General features: G+C 44.0%; 1 protein-coding gene across 11 annotated transcripts in view; it reads left to right on the top strand.

The window, feature by feature from the left end:
* Positions 1–21,262, top strand: part of MAGI2 (membrane associated guanylate kinase, WW and PDZ domain containing 2) — a 1,337,104-nt gene that overhangs the window by 1,279,383 nt on the left and 36,459 nt on the right. Inside the window, exon 23 of one of the 11 annotated variants that reach the window (XR_009505080.1) lies at positions 11,151–11,258. The exons of 9 other annotated variants lie outside the window; for them this stretch is intronic. Coding sequence is in view for 1 of the 2 variants with exons in the window: in XM_059934081.1 (XP_059790064.1) it covers positions 5,844–5,905 (62 nt within the window). In the remaining variant the exon portion in view is untranslated. Of the gene's footprint in view, positions 1–5,843; positions 5,927–11,150; positions 11,259–21,262 lie in introns of those variants that run through there. One more of the 11 variants, XM_059934081.1, reaches the window with a different exon arrangement.

Raw genomic sequence — 21,262 nt, forward strand, 5'->3', positions numbered from 1 at the left:
CCCAGGTAATCTGTCAGATTGTCGACTACACAATTGACGGTGTGAAGCCAAGCGAGCTGAGGAAGGGAATAAATATGCTGCAAATCTGCCATCCATAATTACCGTGAGACTCATCGGCAGACACACCTCGGCCAATTCAGAGGCGAAAATCAGCAAATGCAGCCACGAGCGAGCATAGTGGCTGCTCACAGGGGCGGCTGGGCAGCTGTGAGGAGGGCGGGGAAATGATAAGGGCTTCGGAGGAGAAGCTGCTTTCATAGTTAAGTCCTTGAAAGAGCAGCTCAGGAGATAGACACTTCAACTCCACTCTCGTCCTCAGGATAAGAATTTGTTGATTATAAACTCAATGAGAGCTTGGGTTCCCCCTCCCCTGACACACACATCTCAACAACTAGCAGGAAGAAGGAAACTTCACTCCATCATACTGAGGAAAGGATCAAAAGATGATACGGCAGAAGCAGCGGCCTCCTGAATACTGGTTCTTGCTGTTACAATTAAATCTAAAAAGGTTAAGAGAAAAGAAAGCATGCATCCTGGTTCTAAAGCTGCATAGGAGTATATTATGCAGATTCTCACCCTGTCTTGACATACAGGTGTCTTTCATTAGCATTCAGGGACTACAAGGAACATTTTGCTTGATGTACACACTGAGCCACAGAGCCAGGGCCAGGGGAAATAGAGGTGCCGCTGGATGAAAAAAATGTCCTCCACAAGCAGTTCAGACCAGCGCAGAGCCTTGCCCTGGTAATATTTGCTGTTCAAATCTCATCAAAACAAAGAAAACAGAATTATGCTTTCCAGTCTCGGTTGGTGATCTGACCTGTCGATTCTCTTAAGCAACATTACAGGTCTTTATGACAAGAATGCTGAAGTGAGTTTGATTGTAAATGATCTCAATGGTCTTAGGAGGCCAGGCAGGGTTCCCAGGAGGAAGCAAAATTCTCAGAATACCAGTGGCCCGGGGACAACTAACATCAAATGGCCACATCTCCCTTTGGGGAAAGAACTAGCCGAACCATGAGTTAGACCTCTGCCTGCACTTCCATTTTCAAAGTTAATTGTATCTTTGATAGGTGTTGAGTATTACAGGCCTTTGGTAAATGAAATTGTTGACATTTTATAAGTGTAATGTAACTACATTAAGTAAGAAAAGATCTATTTGAGCCATACTATATATATTCAGACTATAGCTGAAGAAATGAATGGGCTAAATAGTTAAAAGTCTTCCTTTAATCAGTAAATAAAAATGATTTACAATAATATTAGAGCACCAGATTAAGCAGTACCAGTCTCTACTTATATGGCAGTAAGCAGTGTTTGTTTATTCTTCTTTAATAATATGCATTAGCATGTGAATGTTATAAGCCTACCCCTATAATCTTGTTTACAATTACTTGTTCAAATCCTTTCTTCCCTCTGATCATACAAAGGTCAACTCTAGACATTATACTCCTACCACATATTCCATGTAAGGCAGATCCTGTAATTAATATCATTAATTAATATCATTACTATTTCCTCAACGAAAGCAGGATTTTTCTGAGCACCTACTATGTGCAAGGCACTTTGCAGGCACCGAAGGTAAGACACAGTCCTGGCCCTCAGTGAGCTGAAAGTCTAAGAATAAGGATACGTATAGCAATTGATTCTAATAGTGTGGTGACTGATTAAAAGGTCTCAAAGGATCTGCTCTAATGAAAAAATTTTAATGGGTTTTATTAGTTATTTGTGGAATTTAATAAGTACTTCTAGAGTGTTAAGGATCCTTGAAAAGCACTTGGCTTCTTTAATCTGTTAAGCATTTCCTTTGTAATACTTATACTAATAATTTGTACTTTTTCTGAAGAAAAGAAAGGACTTGCTGAGTGTGGGTAAATTTCTGTTTAGACCTAGTCTGAATTATTCTCAATTCCAAATTAGTGAGATAAAACTCTGTTGAGCAAATTTGCTAATCATTGCTCTTCCCCTCCCGTGGATCTCAGCCTGGAGCTCTGTAACCTCACAGCCTGAGGCGTCCGTGGTGCACGGCTCTGTGCCCACCAGACATGGGGAGAGTCTCTGTTGCCTTTGCCTCAGAGACCACGTTTATTGGAACTTTAAGTGGTTCCATAGCCTTTGCACTATTTCACCTGCATTTTTAATAGGGCAAAAGGTGGCTTGCTTCAATAATAAATTCTGAAATTTAATTTCAGCTTCTGACATTCACGGCTGAGTGTATCTTCCTTTTCCAGGAGTGGTTCCACAAATCACTCCAGTTCACCTCCACTGAGCCAGATCAGGGAAGAGGACAGGCATCAGGCAGAACTGTGGCTGTATCATACAGAGAACAGGGCTCTTCCTTGGCTGCAAGGCTCCAGACTGCTCTCTGCAGCATTTAGGGAACCCCAGGAAATTCACTAATCATGAAACTTCCACTAAGTTCCTGTTTCATGGAGTCAGACGCAGGGGGCTTCCTTGAAGGATACACAAGTCTGAAATTCTTTTCCCCACTGCTCAGCCAAAACCTCATTTATTAAAGTGCTTTAAGGATGGGGGTGAAATCCCATTTCTTCACATCATTTTATTGGAAACCCTGGACTATGATGAAATTCCTTCTTTTTGCATATTCTCCCAACACACATTATTCTCTTTCAGGATATATTAAGTGACTCATTTCCCCCAGTCCTCGCTTGTTAGGCATTTAAGACTCTGATAAAATATATTAGACCATGAAGTAACCAAGAAATCAACCAAGAAGATCCCATTTAGCTCTTGAGGTCTGACCTCCTTCAGTTCCCTAACACTTAAATTGTTGGAGGAAATGAGTGAATGAACAGCTACCTTTCCCAGTCCCCACTGAGAAGGGCTCCACATGCATCTTGGAAAACCTAAAAATTCCAACTCCTCCAGTAACTCATGCTGGATAGTTGTATTTAGGTTCTGGTAAGAACTTTCTCTTGCTTTCCCTAACATGAAGCTGAGCTCTCCCAAGAGAGGGCTGCTTCCACAACAGTCCAGGGAGGAGGCAGCCTTCTCAGAGGAAACACTGCTGAGCTCTGTAAGAGCATTGGAACGGACCTCAAAGAAGTCACAAATTCCAGAGAATAGTTTTTATATGGAGGGCAAGGGAGGAGAGGCGATCAAGGTTAAAAGAAAGCTTGCACCATGGTTTTAAAGCTGCACACACACATGCACACACACACGCACACAGGATTGGGTTGATTTGGCTCAGGACTCTGTATTTTTAAAGTGCCATCCCAGAGAATCCCATGCCCCGGAGACAAATCCATGTCTCCTCTAGCTCTCCTGTAAAGGCCAGGTGCAGGAATTTCTGCTTTCTGTTGTTCTCTTTATGTCTTGTCGACCTCTCACTGTCAGAGCCTCACCCCCTCAACCCCGCTGCTCCTTTGCCCATCAAATCTGAATCGCTCTCCATTCAGACTTGCAACTGTTAAAATTAAAGAAAGGAGACTAGATTTTCCTCCCATTTCCATCTCAGGCTTTTTTTGACAGTCTGAGCTCAGCTCCCACCCTCCTCATTGAGGACAGCCTGACCCTGTGTTCAGAGCATGATGGTGTTGATTCACGATAAGCTTCTGACCCCTCAACTACACCCATTATGAAGCTGGTGCTAAATGCCAAAGCTGTTTTCCCCACTGTCTGATTTTCTCTTGTCTCAAAATAGATATGATACAGAAAAGACTTTGACCCCTATGAAGGAGCTTGCCAACAAAACCTTACTTTCCAGGTACTAAAAGTGGAGTTTAATACCATAAGACAAATTCCTGGGTAGGTCCAGCCAGCTGCCATAACCAGCAAATGTCAAGTCTCTAAAGCATCCCTTCAGAGATGCCTGGGCCTATTGCCCTATCCTGGTGTTCCCTAATCAAATAACTCACCAGTGTTCATTTTAAAGTACTCAAAACCCCTCATTTCTAGTGGAAGAATTAGTGAATCCATAAGGCCAGATTTTTGTTATTTGAGAATTCTGCCTACAGCCTTGCTCAAAGATAGGGTTACCCTGATGTCCTGTTCTGACATCAAAGACATCCCAACATTTCTTTTTAACTGAACTCCCTCAGTCAGGACCAAAAATGCGATTATATAATGCCTTACTCCAGGCTTGAATTACATGCTCTAATTGTAGCAAAATCTCTAAACATTGAGAATCACACATTCTTCAATGTGCTGTTTGGGTTCAAAAAAAATGTTAACAGAACAACAAACACACACTTAGCCTGGACTAAACAGCTGTTAACTCTAAGTTAGCTCAGACATTTGCTTACAGAAGAATCTGTGTTTACACTTCTGTCAAAAGGTCTCTGTTTTTTTTTGGCACACATTCTCCAACAGATAGTGACCCTGGCCTCATCAGGACCCTGAATTTTAGGACTGAACATTTACACTCATAACATACGCATCAGATATGCCTAGCACAGGATGCAACTCTGTTTTTCACATTTCACCATGCTTTCTGCTACAGCCTTCATAGCAATTTTTTCCACCATATTCTGGGCTCTTTGATTTGACCTTCTGGTCCAAGGTTTCCTAGCACATGTATCTTTCAAGCCCAGTAAAGCCCACATTTAGAACCAAATGAGAGCCTTCTCTGTGTGACACTAAAACCACTTGATGGTTTTTGTACAGAATTACTTGCATCTTGGCAGGGCTAAATGGTAAACTCAATAAATTCTGAAATTTAATTTCCCCCCTCACATTCATTGTTAAGCGTTAGTTCCCTCACCACAGAGAGGCTCTACTTTCCCTTTAACCTCAAATTGTTCATTCCCACCCTGGAGACTCCCTGCCCTCAGACACAGTCTGCAATGAAAACCATCCCAGGGGGCATAATGGGACATCCATGCGGAGCGCTGTTCCGTTCTGCGTGTTGAAGCCGTGGATATGCGGCAGCATGTGTGGGGCAAGTTAGGCGTTCAGACAGGGAATATCATCAGTATATACTGGCAAAGGGGGGATCAGGCCCCCAAATGTCTGAGCCGCGTGGATTAAGTGTTTCTGATCACGGTAACTTCACATCCCCCTCTACCTCACACCGTGTGGAGCTGAGAGAACATAGCGTCAGGCGTTGCAGGGAGCGGTTATTACATCTCCCAGGGGCCTGTCTCGCGGAGATCACTGACAGATAGTCCAGAATTTCTAGTACCCATCTTCATGTATGTAAAGAACTGTAGCCCAGGGGCCGAGATACACACAGACCAAAACAGCCGCTACGAGGCTGGTTTCAGAGCACAGCCCTCAGACAGGTGAGTACAGCCATGTAGAACAGGAAAAACCTGGCTGCCTTTTTTTCAGCTTTATTTTTTTCCAGAAAATAATGACAGCCAGCAAGTCAACTGTGAACTTTGAATATAAATAAGCAAATTGTCACAGGTGAAAAGAGCTGTAAGAATTTATGAGATTATTAGAGAAAACATAAATATAAACATGGGCACACCATGTCTTTGATTTGAGGATTTTTCAAAATTTAGAAATGATTACTGTGACTTCTCAAATGACAGCTGGTCTCACTAAAACACCCTATCATTACGAGAAAATTCTGCAAAAATTCCGATGTTACAATTTCAAAACTTTTTAAACATTTGTGCCTCCTTAAAAGCACCTCAGGATGCCTTCAATATTTTGAGAAAAAAAAAAAAAATCTACTTTTGGAATATGAACGTAGCTCAGTCTTTCACTAATTTCACTTGCTGCATGCTTGATAGGGTCAGCTTTACTTAAAGTCTTTATTCTTACTGCCTAGATAATTTTTATTCAGCTGCTCTAAACGTACTAAGCAATCTTGATTCTAACAGTAATACTATATCTTTGTCACTGGTTCTGTTAATTCTAATGATTGGTCCTAGGCTGTTCCTCCCCTTCCTTTAGGAATGGTACCTTCCAGTCTCTCCATGTGCATGAAAAGTGACAAGCATGGGTCCCCATATTTCTACTTATTGGGCCACCCTAAAGACACGGTTTGTAAAATCTGCATGAATATTATCTTTCTCTAATGAGCTTTGGTTTTGCATATGTTTTTAACTGATGTATAATGCTCTCTCTTTCGTAGTAGCTTGTCTAATTATTGCTAGAGCTCTGGAAAGTATTTGTAGTTGAGACCTTATAAGTGGTAAGGATAGGATTTGCGGGTTCAGGAAAATAAGAGGTGCACCAATTCCAGGGGTCCAGCCTAGAGTGGCCCCAGCAGGAAGGAAGGGCCGGGAGGGTACGTACAGCAGAGGCGGCATTGGGTGAGTTCTCTCCCACACACTTCAGAAAGTCCTCCCTGGGCTTCAGTGCAGAAAAACAAAGTGTATTTCCTCTCAGCCCACGTTTGGCCAGCTCCAACCCAGGCCACCCTTTCTACACCAGACAGAGCCACCGTCGTCACACATTTTAGCCCTAGGAACCCAGAACTCCACCTGGCATCGTGCTATTTCCCCAGCCTGCTTTGTGCCAGTTATTCAGTCAGGACTGGATCTTCCAACTCACCTTCCTCCGTACTCAGTGATGCACCAAGTTTAAGGGGAAAAACACAAAGCTTTTTTTTGAGGGTAGTCATAAGTTTGTATCTAAACAGTATGCACCACTATTTCAAAATGAACATCCTTAAGTGTTGGCTGTATTTTAGCCAAACATTCAGTAAAAATTCTTAAGGAAACTAAGTGTCCTGTACATGTGTGTATATATATATACATACACACACAAATAAAGCAGAATATAGATGAAAGCCTTGCAAATATTGTTCATGCAACTTTTTACCCCTCAACTACATCCCTAGAGCAGCCCACGTGTTCACTGTCAGATCCTGCAGTGGGTCTGTGAGTACTGCCACAATTTTTAAAAACTGGGATTTTAAAATATCAGTTTAACTTTTCAGCAGTAATTGATACGCATGCTCAGTCCCCCCAGTTGGCCGTGGAAGCAGGAATCAGACGACACACTTCTCAAATCTGACTTGATTCTACTCCGTTTACATTGTCGCAGCCACGGCTAAGCATTTCTCCACCGAAGTCTTTTAAGCTGGCCTTTTGAATGTTTTCTGAAATATGTTTTTCAGTTGTTAATAACCCTGCTAGTTGCCATCCAGGACTGGTTTAAATTAAGAATGAAAGGCAATGTTCACTAAATGAATTATTGAATTGGCCTACGGCTGAACATTTCCTTATCAAATACGTTTATGCGGATATGTGTCTATAAACACACACACACACACACACACACACACCATCACAATCATTCCCTAAAGACGTCTACAAAAACAGAAGTTTTAAATGAATCATTTCTCTGAAGTGTCTATCTCTCAAGGATAAGTTATTGATCAGGGGAACCCTAAATTAGGGCATAAAGAAGACAGTTGCAATGTACTGGAAAAGGTAAAAAGCCAGGGAATAGTTATTGGGGAAATCTAGTCCAGTGACCATGGTTTAAAGAGGTATAGATTCCTGTTTCTGACAAAAGAAAGGTATTTGCTTGTCACATAATTTAGTCTGCATTCCACAGAGGTGAGGGGACCTGAATCAATTCACTAGAGTCATTAGCTAAAAACCTTAAAAACCAAAAAAAAAACCCCAAAACTGGAGGACTCTTTGTGGTCTCAGTTCAGTTCCACCAACATCTATCAGGCACCTTGCTCGGTGCTAGGGAGATAAAGATTAATGAGAGAGTCTCTCCCTATGTGCATTCCCAAGCAAGGAGGGGTGACAGGGAGAGAATGAGGTAATGGGACAAGTATGAATAGTATTGGCAAAGGAGTGATAAGAGCTCAAGGGACACAGCACCCTAAATCTGCTGAGCAGGGCTGTAGAAGATTCTACTCTACCTAAGAGGTGACATTTTAGCTGGGCCTTGAGTGACAAGTGTGATCTCACCCGTGTGGACAAGAGGTAAGACAGCTACCACCACACAGACTAAGTAGGAAAAGGGGAGGCACGGGATGAAAGAACATTAAAGTGGGGCTCCACAAAAAGGACCTTCTATGCCAAGCAAAGGAATTCGGATTTTATATAATCAGATGTCGCCAAAAAATTAAGTGGAAGGGTGAAAATATCTGTATTTGGAATTATGCCTCAATAGTATTTCAAGTGGCTTTTATAGGAAACTGGGGGCAGCTAAAATGTAATTGTAAAAGCTGAAGCAAATGATGTGAGGACCAGAATTAGGGAAGTGGTGGTGGAAACTGCAAGCTGGGAATGGATTGTAGGGATATTTCGGACATTTCATTGATGGAAATAACCTCACTTGGTGAATAATGAATATAAGGGAAAGGGTCAGGGAGCAGAATGTGGCCAGAGTTGGCTGGCAGACGATGTCACATGGGTGAAGGAGCAAGTTTAGGAGTGAAGATAACGAGGTTAGCTTTGGACTTGTGGAGTTTCTGATGCCCGGAGGACACTTACGGGAAGCAGCCCACGAACAGGGAACTTGGATCAGATGCTCAAGGGCTGGCGCATTTTGGAAGTCCTGGAGTCCTGGAGTGGGATGAGCTCTCCCCGAGAGACCCCACTACATATAGAGAGGAGAATCCACGGGACACGGTCACATCTGCGTGGCAAGTAAGAGAAGGCGGTGAAGAAGATCAGGAGAGGGCAGTCCAAGAGGCAGGAATCTCTTCCCAAAGAGAGGAGTGAGGGAAGCCAGGGTGAGGGTTCAGGGAAGCTGCAGGGAGAAAGCCCTGTGCCCTGAAATGGACCGGGAAGGCTTTTAGGAAAGGAGGGGGAGGGCAGGGCCTAGAAGCACACTTTCCTGCCTGGTTTAACACAATGCAGGTGCATAGCACTCAATTAACGGTGATACTGGGAGGATTATTGGTGGGTGGGAAATGGCCTTCAGCTGCTCCTCTGCAGGGACCTCACCATAGGCCTTCCCCGCTGGCTGCCCCACGTTCTGGGCCACACTGGGAATCCACCCAATGAGACCACAGATAATTAGAGCTCCTGCTTAGATCCAGTCATGGGGTTAAGGCCTGGCTTTTCTGGTTTGGCTTTTCAGAGGGCAGGGGTAGGTAAGGTATAAAGATGAATAAGACAGCATTTCTACCCTAAAGGAACTCTGTATGTAGGGAACGTTTAAGGAAAGCAGGGTGCTCATTGTTTACAAAAAATACTCTTTAGGGACTTCCCTGGAGGTCCAGTGGTTAAGACTCCGCAGTCCCAGTGCAGGGGGCACAGGTTCGATCCCTGGCTGGGGAACTAAGATCCCGCGTGCCGTGCAGTGCGGCCAAAAAAGAAAACCTATTAAAAAAAAATACTCTTTAATCACACTCTTGTTGAAATCATTCTCAAATGTACTGTGTGTTACATTCCTGGATTGAGGTACAAAGTATCCTGAAAATGGGTATGCTCTATTTAATTTCCCTTTTCCCCTGACACATTTGCCCTTTGAAATCTGGATTCCATCATCAAGACTCTAGTGAAAAGTGTCCCCTCAGTGATCACCAGTCTCACCATAGTAACAAAATCCAGTGAATGATTCAACCCTTCATCTCCTTGGGACTCCCAATAAGCTAACGCTGTTGGTCCATGTGTTAGCTGGATTTTCTCCTTCCTCCCTGATTTCTCCCCTAGGGTCTCCTTCAACTCTCTTCTCATGCAGTGACACCCCTCCCCCAACATGTCCCTCAGGACCTCATCTGCTGTCATGGTTCCGCCTGTCACCACCATGCAGGTGACTCTGATGTCTGTTTTGCTATCTCTGACTTCATTCCCAAGACTTCCAACTGCCCTCTCGACATTTCTATCCAGATGGCCCACATCTGTGTATCCAAAATTGTATTCGTGATCTTTCCTCCTAAACTACTACTCCTCTTGAATCACCTGTTAATTAAGAAACCATCAACCCTCATTGTTGCCCAGCTCAAAACCATCCTAAGTGCCTTCCCACTCATATATACAGCCAGTTCCCAAGTTTGAGTGATTTTACTTCTCTCATTTCTCACAAGGGCCCTCTCCTCCTTTCCTCTTGTCATTCTACTCCCATTCAGGCCCACTCCACAGGGTGAAATAACCTCTACCTGTTTTCCCTACTTCCCTCCTCACTGATGCCAGAGCAATTGATTGTCCTAAAGGACTGCCCCACTCAAAGACCTTTCACTCACACACACACACACACACACACACACACACACACACACACACACCCTTAAATGAGTCCTCAGAGCATCCCTGATTTGGCCTCATCCAAATCAGTCTCATCTCTCCTCTCCCACAGTATCCTATTACATATCTGTGCTGCAGCGCTGCCGGAACACTTGGCATTGTCCTCTATTTCCACCTTCATGATTGGGCTCGTGCTGGTCCCTTGGCTTGGAAAACCCTTTCCCCAAATCATGTCCTCCTTCAAAAACCAGGTTGAAGGCTGCCTTCTCCGTGAATCCTTCCCCAAATCCACCATCAGAAGTAATCTCTCAGTCCTTTGAAGTCCCATAGCCCCTCACACATCTCCCCGCCCCCTATCACTCTGTTTTGCAACCTGGTTATCAGTGTCACGCAGTCTTTCCCCTTCATGGAGTTCAGCTGCTGGTTATTACCCTGGGTTCTTGCAACAGTGCTTTGCAGAGAGAGTGAACAAGTAAATGCATGAATGAATAAAAGTCTTGCAGTATCATTAGGTCATCATTCTGATAGCAAATTCCAGATAGATTGCCTATCTCTACGTCACTTAGTTGTTCTGGGGCTTTATCTTCCACTGTCATCTCATTCTGTGTCTAAATTTCTATTTGAGTTTTTACGTATGTGGAAGGTTACTTATGTTTCTCGACCTTGGAGAAGTGGCTCTCTCTAGGGGGTGTCCTATGTGTCCCAGCAGTTCAGTCCCCTCGTGTCACTCAAGGGCCAGGGACCAGTTGGTCCCTGTGTTTGCGGACTCAAATTCCACAGGCTGCCAGATCGCTGTCTCCTGGCTTCTGCTATCTGCCCCCTGGTGGGGGAAGCTGGTCTAGAGGCTTGTGAAGGCTTCCTGGTGGGAGGGGCCAGTGCCTGCCCACTGGTGGGCAGGGCCTTATCAAGGGGCGTGTCTAGCCACAGGCTTTAAGCAGCCTGTCTGCTGATGGGGGAGGCTGTAGTCCCACCCTGCTGGCTGGCTGGCCTGAGGCGTCCCGGCGCTGGAGCCGACAGGCTGTCCCCTGGAGCCAGGTCTCGGTGCTAATTACCCAAGCTGGATGTCTGCCTCCAAAGAGTTCAAGAAGAGGAATGCTCCCTGATATTTCCGCCACCAGCTTTTATGAGCCCAGAGAGAGCCACAGCCGCCCCCCGCCTACCCCGGAGACCCTCCAAGACCAGCAGGTAGGTTTGGCCCAGGCTCTGGTGTACACGAGACCTTGTGTGCACACTCCAAGAGTGGAGTCTCTGTTTCCCCCAGGACTCTGGGGCTCCTGCACTCAAGCCCCACTGGCCTTCAAAGCCAAATGCTCTGGGGGCTCCTCATGCTGAGGCCAGGCCTCCAGGCTGGGGAGCCTGGCGTGGGGCTCAGAGCTCTCACTCCTGTGGGAGAACTTCTGCGATATAATTGTTTTTCAGTTTGCGGGTCGCCCACCTGGGGGGTATGGGATTTGATTATATCGAGAGTGCGCACCTCCTATGGTCTCTCATTGGGTTTCTTCATTATGTCTTTGGACGTAGAATACCTTTTTTGGTAGATTCCAGTCTGTTTTATGGATGGTTGTTCAGCAGTTAGTTGTTATTTTGGTGCGCTCGTGAGAGGAGGTGAGCAAATTTCTACATAGGCTTTTGTTGAGATAGAAGGCATAGGAGGATGGCCCAAATATCCACTGACCATCTCAACCTAAATCAGAAGTAGTTGTTTGTTTGTATTTTAATAAATTCCTGCCTATTTGCTTATTTTCTTGTATTGCTTTCTGTTAAGAGTTGAATGGAGGAAAACTGGCTAGTCCAGTGTTCCAGGTAATTATTTCTGGTTAATCTAAGTTTTATTGTTTCTGTAAGGTGTTTTCTCTCAAATAGGTAGCCGTGACCTAGGTCAATCTACTCATTAGAATCACCTGGGGAAGTTGCATTTAAAAAATACCCGTAGGCTCCTCCCCAAACCAATTAAACCAGAATGATGCCAGGAGTGATGGGAGGTATGCTGCTTTTTTTTTTTTTAAAACGTGCCGCAGGTGAGTGTACCAAGCAGCCTGAGTTGAGAATCACCAGTCGCTCAGATAAGGAGGGAAATCATACAGGGAGGCTATTACATTAACTTAGGAAATTCAGGGATGGGCAATGAGGTGCTGAAAACAGCAGAAGTGAAATACAGGAGAAGTGACAATACCAAGAGTCTTGAAAGAAGAATCATTAAGGCTTGGTGACTGATGATGTAAAGGGAATAAGAATTAGGGAGAACTCAAAAATTATCCCCAGGTAAGACCCCAAGTATTTGGGAAGATGGCACAGCCTTTGTCGGGAAAAAGAAATGGGAAAATTCAGAAATGATGCTGTTGACAAGCCGGGTGACCTTTCAAGAATTTCTTAACTTCTCAGGGCCTCGGTTTTCTCATCCGTACAAATGATAGGGTTTGGTTATATGGTGGCTCAGTTCCTTTCAAGTACTAGTATTGAAAGTAATGTGAGTGAACTAATGTGAGTGAACTAATCTGGGGTAAAAAACCATGTGGAATTTTCAGATGTGTGTGGACATTTAAATAGTGATTCACAACAAGCAACTGCATCAGAGCTGTGCATCTTCAGCAGACGGGGTCTCCAGGGAAGAGCACAGAAAATTGGGGGTGAAGGAAAGGTCAGGAAAGCAGAGTGAGAATATAGAATCTGCCTTGTTGCCTGCTCCAGTCTCTGTGTCACTTCCCTGCTTACCCTGTGACAGGTGAGCAGTGACACAGTGGCTGCTGTCCCTCATCCCAACTTTATGGACACAATCATTTTTCATATGACTACTTGGAGTTGCTGTCACATACTGGGTTTTCCTAGAGAAAGATTGTCTCTTTTTAACATAGTGCCTTCAAAAAATGAAATGGATCATTTTGTAATTCATTATGAAAATTCACTAACAGAAAATAAGTAGCAGGAATTCTTTTTTTTTTTTTTTTTAATTTATTTATTTATTTTTGGCTGCATTGGGTCTTCATTGCTGCGCCCGGGCTTCCTCTAGTTGCGGCATACGGGGGCTACTCTTCATTGTGGTGCGCGGGCTTCTCATTGCAGTGGCTTCTATTGTGGCAGAGCACGGGCTCTAGGCCTGTGGGCTTCAGTAGTTGTGGCACATGGGCTTAGTAGTTGTGGCTCGCAGGCTCTAGAGTGCAGGCTCAGTAGTTGTGGCACATGGGCTTAGTTCCGTGGCATGTGGGATCTTCCTGGACCAGGGCTTGAACCTGTGTGCCCTGCATTGGCAGGCGGATTCCTAACCACTGTGCCACCAGGGAAGCCCCCAGGAATTCTTAATAGCTCTTTTTATATTCAAAATGTCTCTCTTTTTTTTCATATAAAATGCCAAGAGGGAGAAAAATTATCTCTTCCAAGTGAAATACATCTGTTCAGTTGGCCTTTTCCCATTATTTCTACCAATAGTTTATTACCTCTGGGCAGACAGCAATCAATACCTTTAGCTTGTTTTCAAAGTGAAATATCAGGCAATGGCCATGAAAAAAAAAACCCACCAAAAACCTCACTGCTTACTCTGCATGGAAGTGAAATGTTGATTGCCTTTCAGATGTCAAATATGGTGAAACCAAATCCTAGTCTTTCGATACTCAAAGCCCTGGGGAACATAGAAGCTGTATCTAGAAACCCCTGGTTATGCTATGATTGGACCACAAAGATATACAAATGGCCAACAAGCATATGATGAGCTGCTCAACAGCGCTAATGATCAAGGAAATGCACATCAAAACCGTCATGAAATATCACCTCACACCTGTTTGATGGCCACTATTTAAAAAAAACAGAAAATAATAAGTGTTGGCAAGGATGTAGAGAAATTAGAACAATTGTGCACTGATGGTGGGAAGTGGTGCAGCCACTATGGAAAATTACATGGAGATTCCTCAAAAAATTAAAAATAGAACTACCATATGATCCAGCAATCCTACTTCTGGGTATGTATCCAAAAGAACTGAAAACAGGATCTTGAAGAGATACTTGCGCATTCATGTTCACTGCAGCATTATTCACAATAGCCAAAAAGATGTGGAAGCAACGTAAATGTCCATGATTGGATGGATGGATAAAGAAGTGGAATATTATTCAGTCTTAACAAAGAAAGAAATTCTGACACATGCTACAACATGAATGAAACTTGAGGACATTTTGCTAAGTGAAATTAGTCAATCACATAAACACGACTACTGCATGATTTCATTTATATGAGGTACTAAAGTAGTCAAGTCTTAGAATGTAGAATGGTGGTTGCCAGGGGTTGGGAGTAGTAAGGGGGCATTGTTCAACAGGCACAGGGTTTCAGTTTTGCAAAATGAAAAATGTTCTAGAGGACTGTTATGCGTACGTAACACTACTGTAGTGCACACTTAACATGAATAAGAGGCTCAATTTTATGTGTTTTAAAAAAAAAAAAAAGACAATGCCACACTGGGCTCTTATGAGAACCAGCATCTCTAAGGCTTAGTAGTTCAAAACACAGAGGACTTACCCTCTTCTGAGCTTTCTTTTGTAAATTGCGCTGAAGTGTGCATCCCTCAGGGAAATTAGATGAGAAACCCCAAGTTTCTTAAAGGAGCCATCAGTTGGAGGGAGGTGCTCGTTATAGTAAGATTGGTATTAGTATCAGTTCTCCCTCTACAGAGTTTTCTGTTTTGCTTCTCTTGTTGCTGCTGTTAAGGTTCTTGCCTTTGGTTGATTTTGGAACGGGGTGGCTTTGGAGTTCCACTGGGGCAGTAAGGAAGTAGGACTGCAAGTGTAGAAAAGGAAATTCCAGAGTCTGGTGATGTTTCAGTGATTGTTTAAATATTTCCATTCCTTTGTATCCCACCTCTTTTCACGAAGGCATCTTTGAGGCAGTAGCTCAGGTTCGGTGGCAAAGGGGAATATCAATTGTCCTGCCAGCCACGCTAAGGAAACAGACAAATGTTCATAGAATACAATCCTCATTCCCCACGGATAAGCTCACTGACAAGGGGAAAGCGTTCCCATCTGTCAGGAGCCTCAGGTGGTGGCAGCAGCCCTCACCACGTTGACAGGTGATATAAGTGGAAACGCATTGCCAGGTTATTTAGTTATTGCACAGTGGGCCACAAGGAGCATGGCATCCTTTGTGCCTTTCTTTGACCTTGTTTATGAAAGATTTTGTGAGGTTATTATCTATTTCATCAGTTAGCAAGCCCAGAGCCCCATGCTGGCCCCTGAGAGAACTGTTCGCCTCCTGAGGACAAGAGCCACAACTTCTAGCTCAGCAGGGCCACACCTCACACACAATGGTGCCTTGTGCAGCACTGTTTGAATGAATGAGTGAATGAATGAATGACTAGAAAGGATATAGAGCAGTCAGGCCCTGCCCTCCGAGAGGTTATGGTCTACTAGGAAAAAAGGCAAAACAAGCACTCCTAGGACTGAAGGAACTTAAAAATAATAAGGACGTAGTACATACGCACACTGAGATGCGGAGGATGCCTGTCACAGTAAGTGGAGCGGGCGGGAGACTTTTTTTTTTTTATAAATTTATTTATTTATTTATTTATTTTTGGCTGTGTTGGGTCTTCGTTTCTGTGCGAGGGCTTTCTCCAGTTGCGGTGAGCGGGGGCCACTCCTCATCGCGGTGCGCGGGCCTCTCACTATCGCGGCCTCTCTTGTTGCGGAGCACAGGCTCCAGACGCGCAGGCTCAGTAGTTGTGACTCACGGGCCGCTTAGTTGCTCCGCGGCATGTGGGATCTTCCCAGACCAGGGCTCGAACCCGTGTCCCCTGCATTGGCAGGCGGATTCTCAACCACTGCGCCACCAGGGAAGCCCGGGAGACTTTTTTAAGAAAGAATTCCTACCCTTCCAGTCTAGCATTGCACTATGGGAATTAAATTATTTTCACTAACTGCAGCATAAAAAATGTCTATGCTTATACTAAACTGCTCCGTTTAAATATATATATCATGTTAAATATATATATATATATTTAAGAGAAGGTGTAAAATAAACTCAATTCATAAAAGATAGTATATTGGATCCAGCTGATCCTGAGGCGGATCTCGCAGGAGGACAAACGTGCTTGAGAACTCAAAAAGCTAGAACTAAGCCTTTAATACCTCACAGCAGGTGGAAGTTCAGTTTGGACCGCTGAACGGAATGCAGCAAAATCCAGTCACCTCTGTTTCCTAGCAAAGAGTAAACAATTTTCAGCGGAAATGTTTTCCTCACTTTCTCCACTTCTCATCACCCTTCTCCTCCATCTGATCTTTCCTCAATCCACCCACCCCAGAAAATGGCTGCTTCCACTTTGAAGCAGGGAAAGGACAGGGTGTGCGGGAAGTGAGCCACAAACTTCTGCTCTGGCCGGAGACCCGAGAGGAAAAAATACAGGGAAGTGTCAATCTTTGTAGCTATATCTTCCCATATATCTTTGATTATTTCCTCAGGATAACTCTGAAAAGCAAAACCACTGGGTCAGAGTATCTGCATTCTCACGGGAGCATAGATGAAGTCAGGGAATCATATGGACCCAGTTTTGGGAGCTACTCCTGGCTGATGGAGTAAACTTTATATTAAAGTATCTTTTCCAGTAGCCAAGCATTTATGAGCTCTGGCAGAAGCCGTGTGATGGAATAAAAAGTGCCTGGAGCTGAGAGTCAGTGCTGGGCAGGAAGGCTGAGCTGCCCCACACACCCCACAAAACCCCTCAGGCCCTGGCCTGGCTCTCTGGGGCTCCCACACCTCATTGCTGACCTGGTGACATGGCTGAACTACAGGTTCTCTGACCACCCCTCCTGCTGCAGCACAAGAGGATTCCATTCAAAACTGGATACAGTTGCATAGTATTTATGTGTACATACAGTTTGTTTTACTATTATTGTCCCTTCTGTTTTGTTTAGTTTGTTTTTAAGCAGCACTGACAATACTTCTCAGAGAAGCAGAGGGCTGTATGCGATCTCGTAACACACTTCCTCGACAGTTTAAAAAATCGTAGGCCTTCTTGGATAGCTCAGAAGTTGCCTGTGTCTGTGTATTGTATTTCTTTGGGGAAGAGCAATTAGTCAAGGGGAGGCCCAAGCCCAGGACACCACTGACATTCCTCTGGCTTTTTTTCCAAAGTGTTCTGGGCGATAAGAGCTTTTCAGGCACTTGGAGAATGAGTGTTGGGCGGGCTGCATTTGCCAATGGCAGACCTGACCTATAGCACTGGACCTATAGCACACTGAACAGTGACAGAACCAGAGCAGGCTGATGTCCCAGGTAGGGACTGGCCATCACCAAGGATGCTGTTGTTTCGGACTTCAGAGGCATCTATCACCCGGCAAAGCAGAATTTTGAGGCCCATTCCTGTCGACTTGAGTGTGGAAATGCTTCCATTTGGGGAACCAGCTGAGTTGGTAATATTTGAGGGAACCAGTGGAGCCCATGGTAACTAGTTATCACTCTTCCTGGTAACTATGCCTTCGCCTCTAAATATGTGCTGTTTCATTAAGAAAGTTTTTATGAGATGATGTTTTCAAATAGGCAGGCCTCTGAGAATCCCTTAAATTAGATGAAGACAGATCAGACCTCCGGGAGAATCATCTCCACTTTGTAGCTCAGAAATCTAAGACACGAGGAATTCTGATCACACTAAGTTACAAAGCTAATGTAGAAACAAACGTTTCCATTTCCTTGCCTTCTCCTCACTCATTCAGTAATATTCCCAGCTGAACAGCAGCAGCCGATGGAAAACCCTCCTGTGTCACTTAGGTGCCACCCAAAGCAGACATCCCTGGCACATCCAGAAAGAGCTGTCTTGTCTTTGTGCGAGCACCTTGACTGAGCTGAGAATATTCATTCATATTCAGTCTTCACTTTAAATAGCCACCCTCTTGTTTTTAGCAAGACTGGCTTAATTTGAAGAGCCTATGGTGTGGAAAAAAGAGACTAAATGAATCAGAATACTGGTCAATAACATTGGTCCAAAACCATCAGGCAATTTAAATACAAGATCCCTAAGGTCCCGATAGGTTTATAGCTAAGGGTAAAAACTATTCAAGGACAAAATTGAGTATGAAAATGTATTATACAAACACAGCTGTAGCATTTAATAAATATGAAATAGCTAGCAAAGAGAGTTAAGGCATCTTAAGATGAGAAATGTAAAATTTGGACAACTTCTACCTGGTGATTTAAGAAATTTCTCTATTGTAAAAGATTTATTGGCCTTTTACATAGGTATCAGACAGCCTTCATTATCAGTCCCAATTTGTAAAATGGTATTTAAAGAGAGAAATACTGGCATATTTCAGAGGTGAAAAGACCATAAGATCTTAGAGCTAGTATCTCGTTGCCAAGACCACAAATGTGTGGAACATTACAGATATAAATTCTGAAGTACATCCATGTTCAGTGAGACCCTGAATACTTGGAGTTCTCATTTTCCCCTTTTGAACTGAAGAAGAAAACATTGAGCCATCCCTGCCATGTTTTTAAAGAAGAATTGCATTGATAGTTTTGCTCTGCCAGGTATATTGACAGAGGATGTCACTGGGCACAGTCTGGCAAGCAGCGTCCTTGGAATTAATGGGTTTTGTTTATCAGGTTCAGATAGATCCCCAGCCCCCCTGCCTCCAGGATCGGGGTGGAGGGGAGGCGTTAAAGGCTGTTGGGGGCTTGACTGCCAGCCACTAAAACATCATGGAGTTGCAATTCTGTCTGCAGCCATTAGTTACGGGCTAGAGGCGATTACAGGAGTAGGGACAGAGCCCCCGCCACGATTTATGGTGGAAGAACAGCTCAGAGAGGAATTCAGTCAGGCAGGCATGGCTGAGCAGCATAACGGGTGTCAGCCAAGGTGTGAGCACTAAGTGAAATTTCTAGAAGGAAAAAACTTCAGCCACGGGCCTTAGCCCTACATGTCCTGAGCCAAAGATAAATATAAGCTCCTCTCCTTCCTCATCTTCACACTGTTGGCAGTTTGCACTGACCATTCCCGGGAGAAGCACTTTACTGATCAGACGGGTGATGGTGGGAGTGATCATGAGATTGATGTGATTATGAGATTCCGTTGCGTCTTTTATTCCACAGTGCCTCTTTCTCATCATGTCTTGTCCTTTAAATAAAGGCAGCACATCATAAGTTTGAGGGGAAGAAGCCAGAATAAATTAAATTTAATTTTGAAACCATTTAAAAAAATTTCCCAGCTTTTTTTATATTCACTGGAAATTCCTCAGAATGCCTTTTAGCTAAGAATAGATATCAATGACACTATGTATGTTTGCAACCCATTCTTGGGTGAATGGAGAACCCACGACAAACCACTCCCCCGACCCAAAATCAGCGTGAAATGAAAATCCAGTTTACATAAATATGAGGGTAGAGAGGAGAAGTATCATCATAGGAAGTAAAAAACTGGAGAGAACTTCAAATTTTTAACAGTATTTTTTTCTGAGTAGTAAGAAATAGTGCTCAGATAACACACTTTTATATGTTATCCAAAGTGTCTCTAATATATTTTAGTAATCAGAGAACAAAGAGGAAGAAGAGAGAGTGACTCCTTCAGGGGGTCACTGATTCATTTCCTCTTAGTAATCGTATGTAGATGTATGCATGGGTGAGAACAGGAACTACATATGCAAGGACTTCTAGGCGTCTCCTGGGGGAGTCACTGTGTTCTCCACCCAGGCTTTCTTCCTGAAATACCATCCCTACAAAAAGCAAAGCAGTACCCCAATTTAATATATTCTGCGTATAGGAGACAAGCCAGTGAGGACATAATATTATTCACATGGTTACCCATTTAATGTCAGAGCCTTCATTCCAAAATGTCACGTGGGCAAGACTCTCTCTTGAATTGATTCATTCCTCAAGTCAAAGTTTTTGGTGCAAGGCACTTACCTTAGCACTGACAGGAACAGAAAGATGAATGAACCACACGTGTTCCCTAGTAGGCGTGACCCAAACAAGTCTATCAGTACGTAAATATCAGCCAACAGATGCTCAGAAGAGATGAGCAAAGTGCATCTTTCTCTGTGAGGTTATCAAAGAAGACTTCAAGAATGTGGTGGCGTTTGAGCTGAGCCTTGAGCGATAGGCAGGCGTTTAGGAGGCAGCGAGGGAGGGGGGCGATCCAGTCATAAGCAAAATCAATCGAAGTGAGGACTTGAGAGTTAAGGCACGTAGAGCAATTTGACTGGAGTGTAAGGTGCCTGCCAGAGACACAGTGGGAGGGAGGGAAGGCCTACCATTTAGGCTCAGGCCGTGCCACGGAGGCCAGAAAATGGAGACGATCAGAGCAGTGGGATAGCAAAAAAGAGGCTGGAGGTGAAGGCAGCAATGGCAACGTGACAACCACCGCAGCGCTGTAGATGAGCAGAAACAAGGGCCTCAACTAGGGCGGGAGTGGAAAGGCAGGCAGAGACACAAGCAACTGCTGGGTACCTGATTAAGGGAAGGCGAGGGAGGACCACCCTGAGGCTTGGCTCCTGAGTGACTGACGGGCAGAGGAGAGAAGGGGGGGAGTCAAGATGGCAGCAGGTCATCATTAGAGAGTCCAGGAAGGCTCAGCGGCCTCCTGAAAGGCAGCGTGCTGCCGCGGAGGGTCTAGGCTGGCGCAATTTCAGGCTCACCAGGAGGTAATCCCGTTCATTTTCTTCTCCTCAGGCAGTTCCACGCCAGAGCCTGCCCAGACAGCTGAGCTAGAAAGATATCTAGGAGAGAAGATTCTTCTCCCTCCAACCCCATTTTAATAGTTTTCACTGGAGGATGTATTTATGGATAACCTAAATCATCCTGCCTCAATCTCCTTTCCTTTCCTATTAAGACGATACACACAGAGCACATAACACCCACCCTCATTCCTTGGTTCTTGGTAAAAAGTGCCCAATCTCTGACTAGTCAGTATTGTAATTTTACATCCTGTTGATGGGGGTTTGGTCTATATATTATATAAAGATGGATAAGCAGTTACCTAGCTATTTAGCGAGTGATGCAAAATGTCCTTAAACTACTTTACATTAACAGTTAATATATTTAATATTTAATGTTATAAACCCACATGCAATAAGTGACTTTTAAATCTTTCAGTCCATTTACATTTTCATCTGGGAAGAACATTTTATTAGCATATTTATGATACCATCTCAAGACTTAATATGGCTTAATTCTATTAATAACAATTAATTTAAAAATCTTTGTCTTTTTTAATTATAGTTTTTGA

Source organism: Balaenoptera ricei, chromosome 9 (assembly GCF_028023285.1).
Source record: "Balaenoptera ricei isolate mBalRic1 chromosome 9, mBalRic1.hap2, whole genome shotgun sequence".
In the NCBI taxonomy this organism is placed as follows: Eukaryota; Metazoa; Chordata; class Mammalia; order Artiodactyla; family Balaenopteridae; genus Balaenoptera; species Balaenoptera ricei.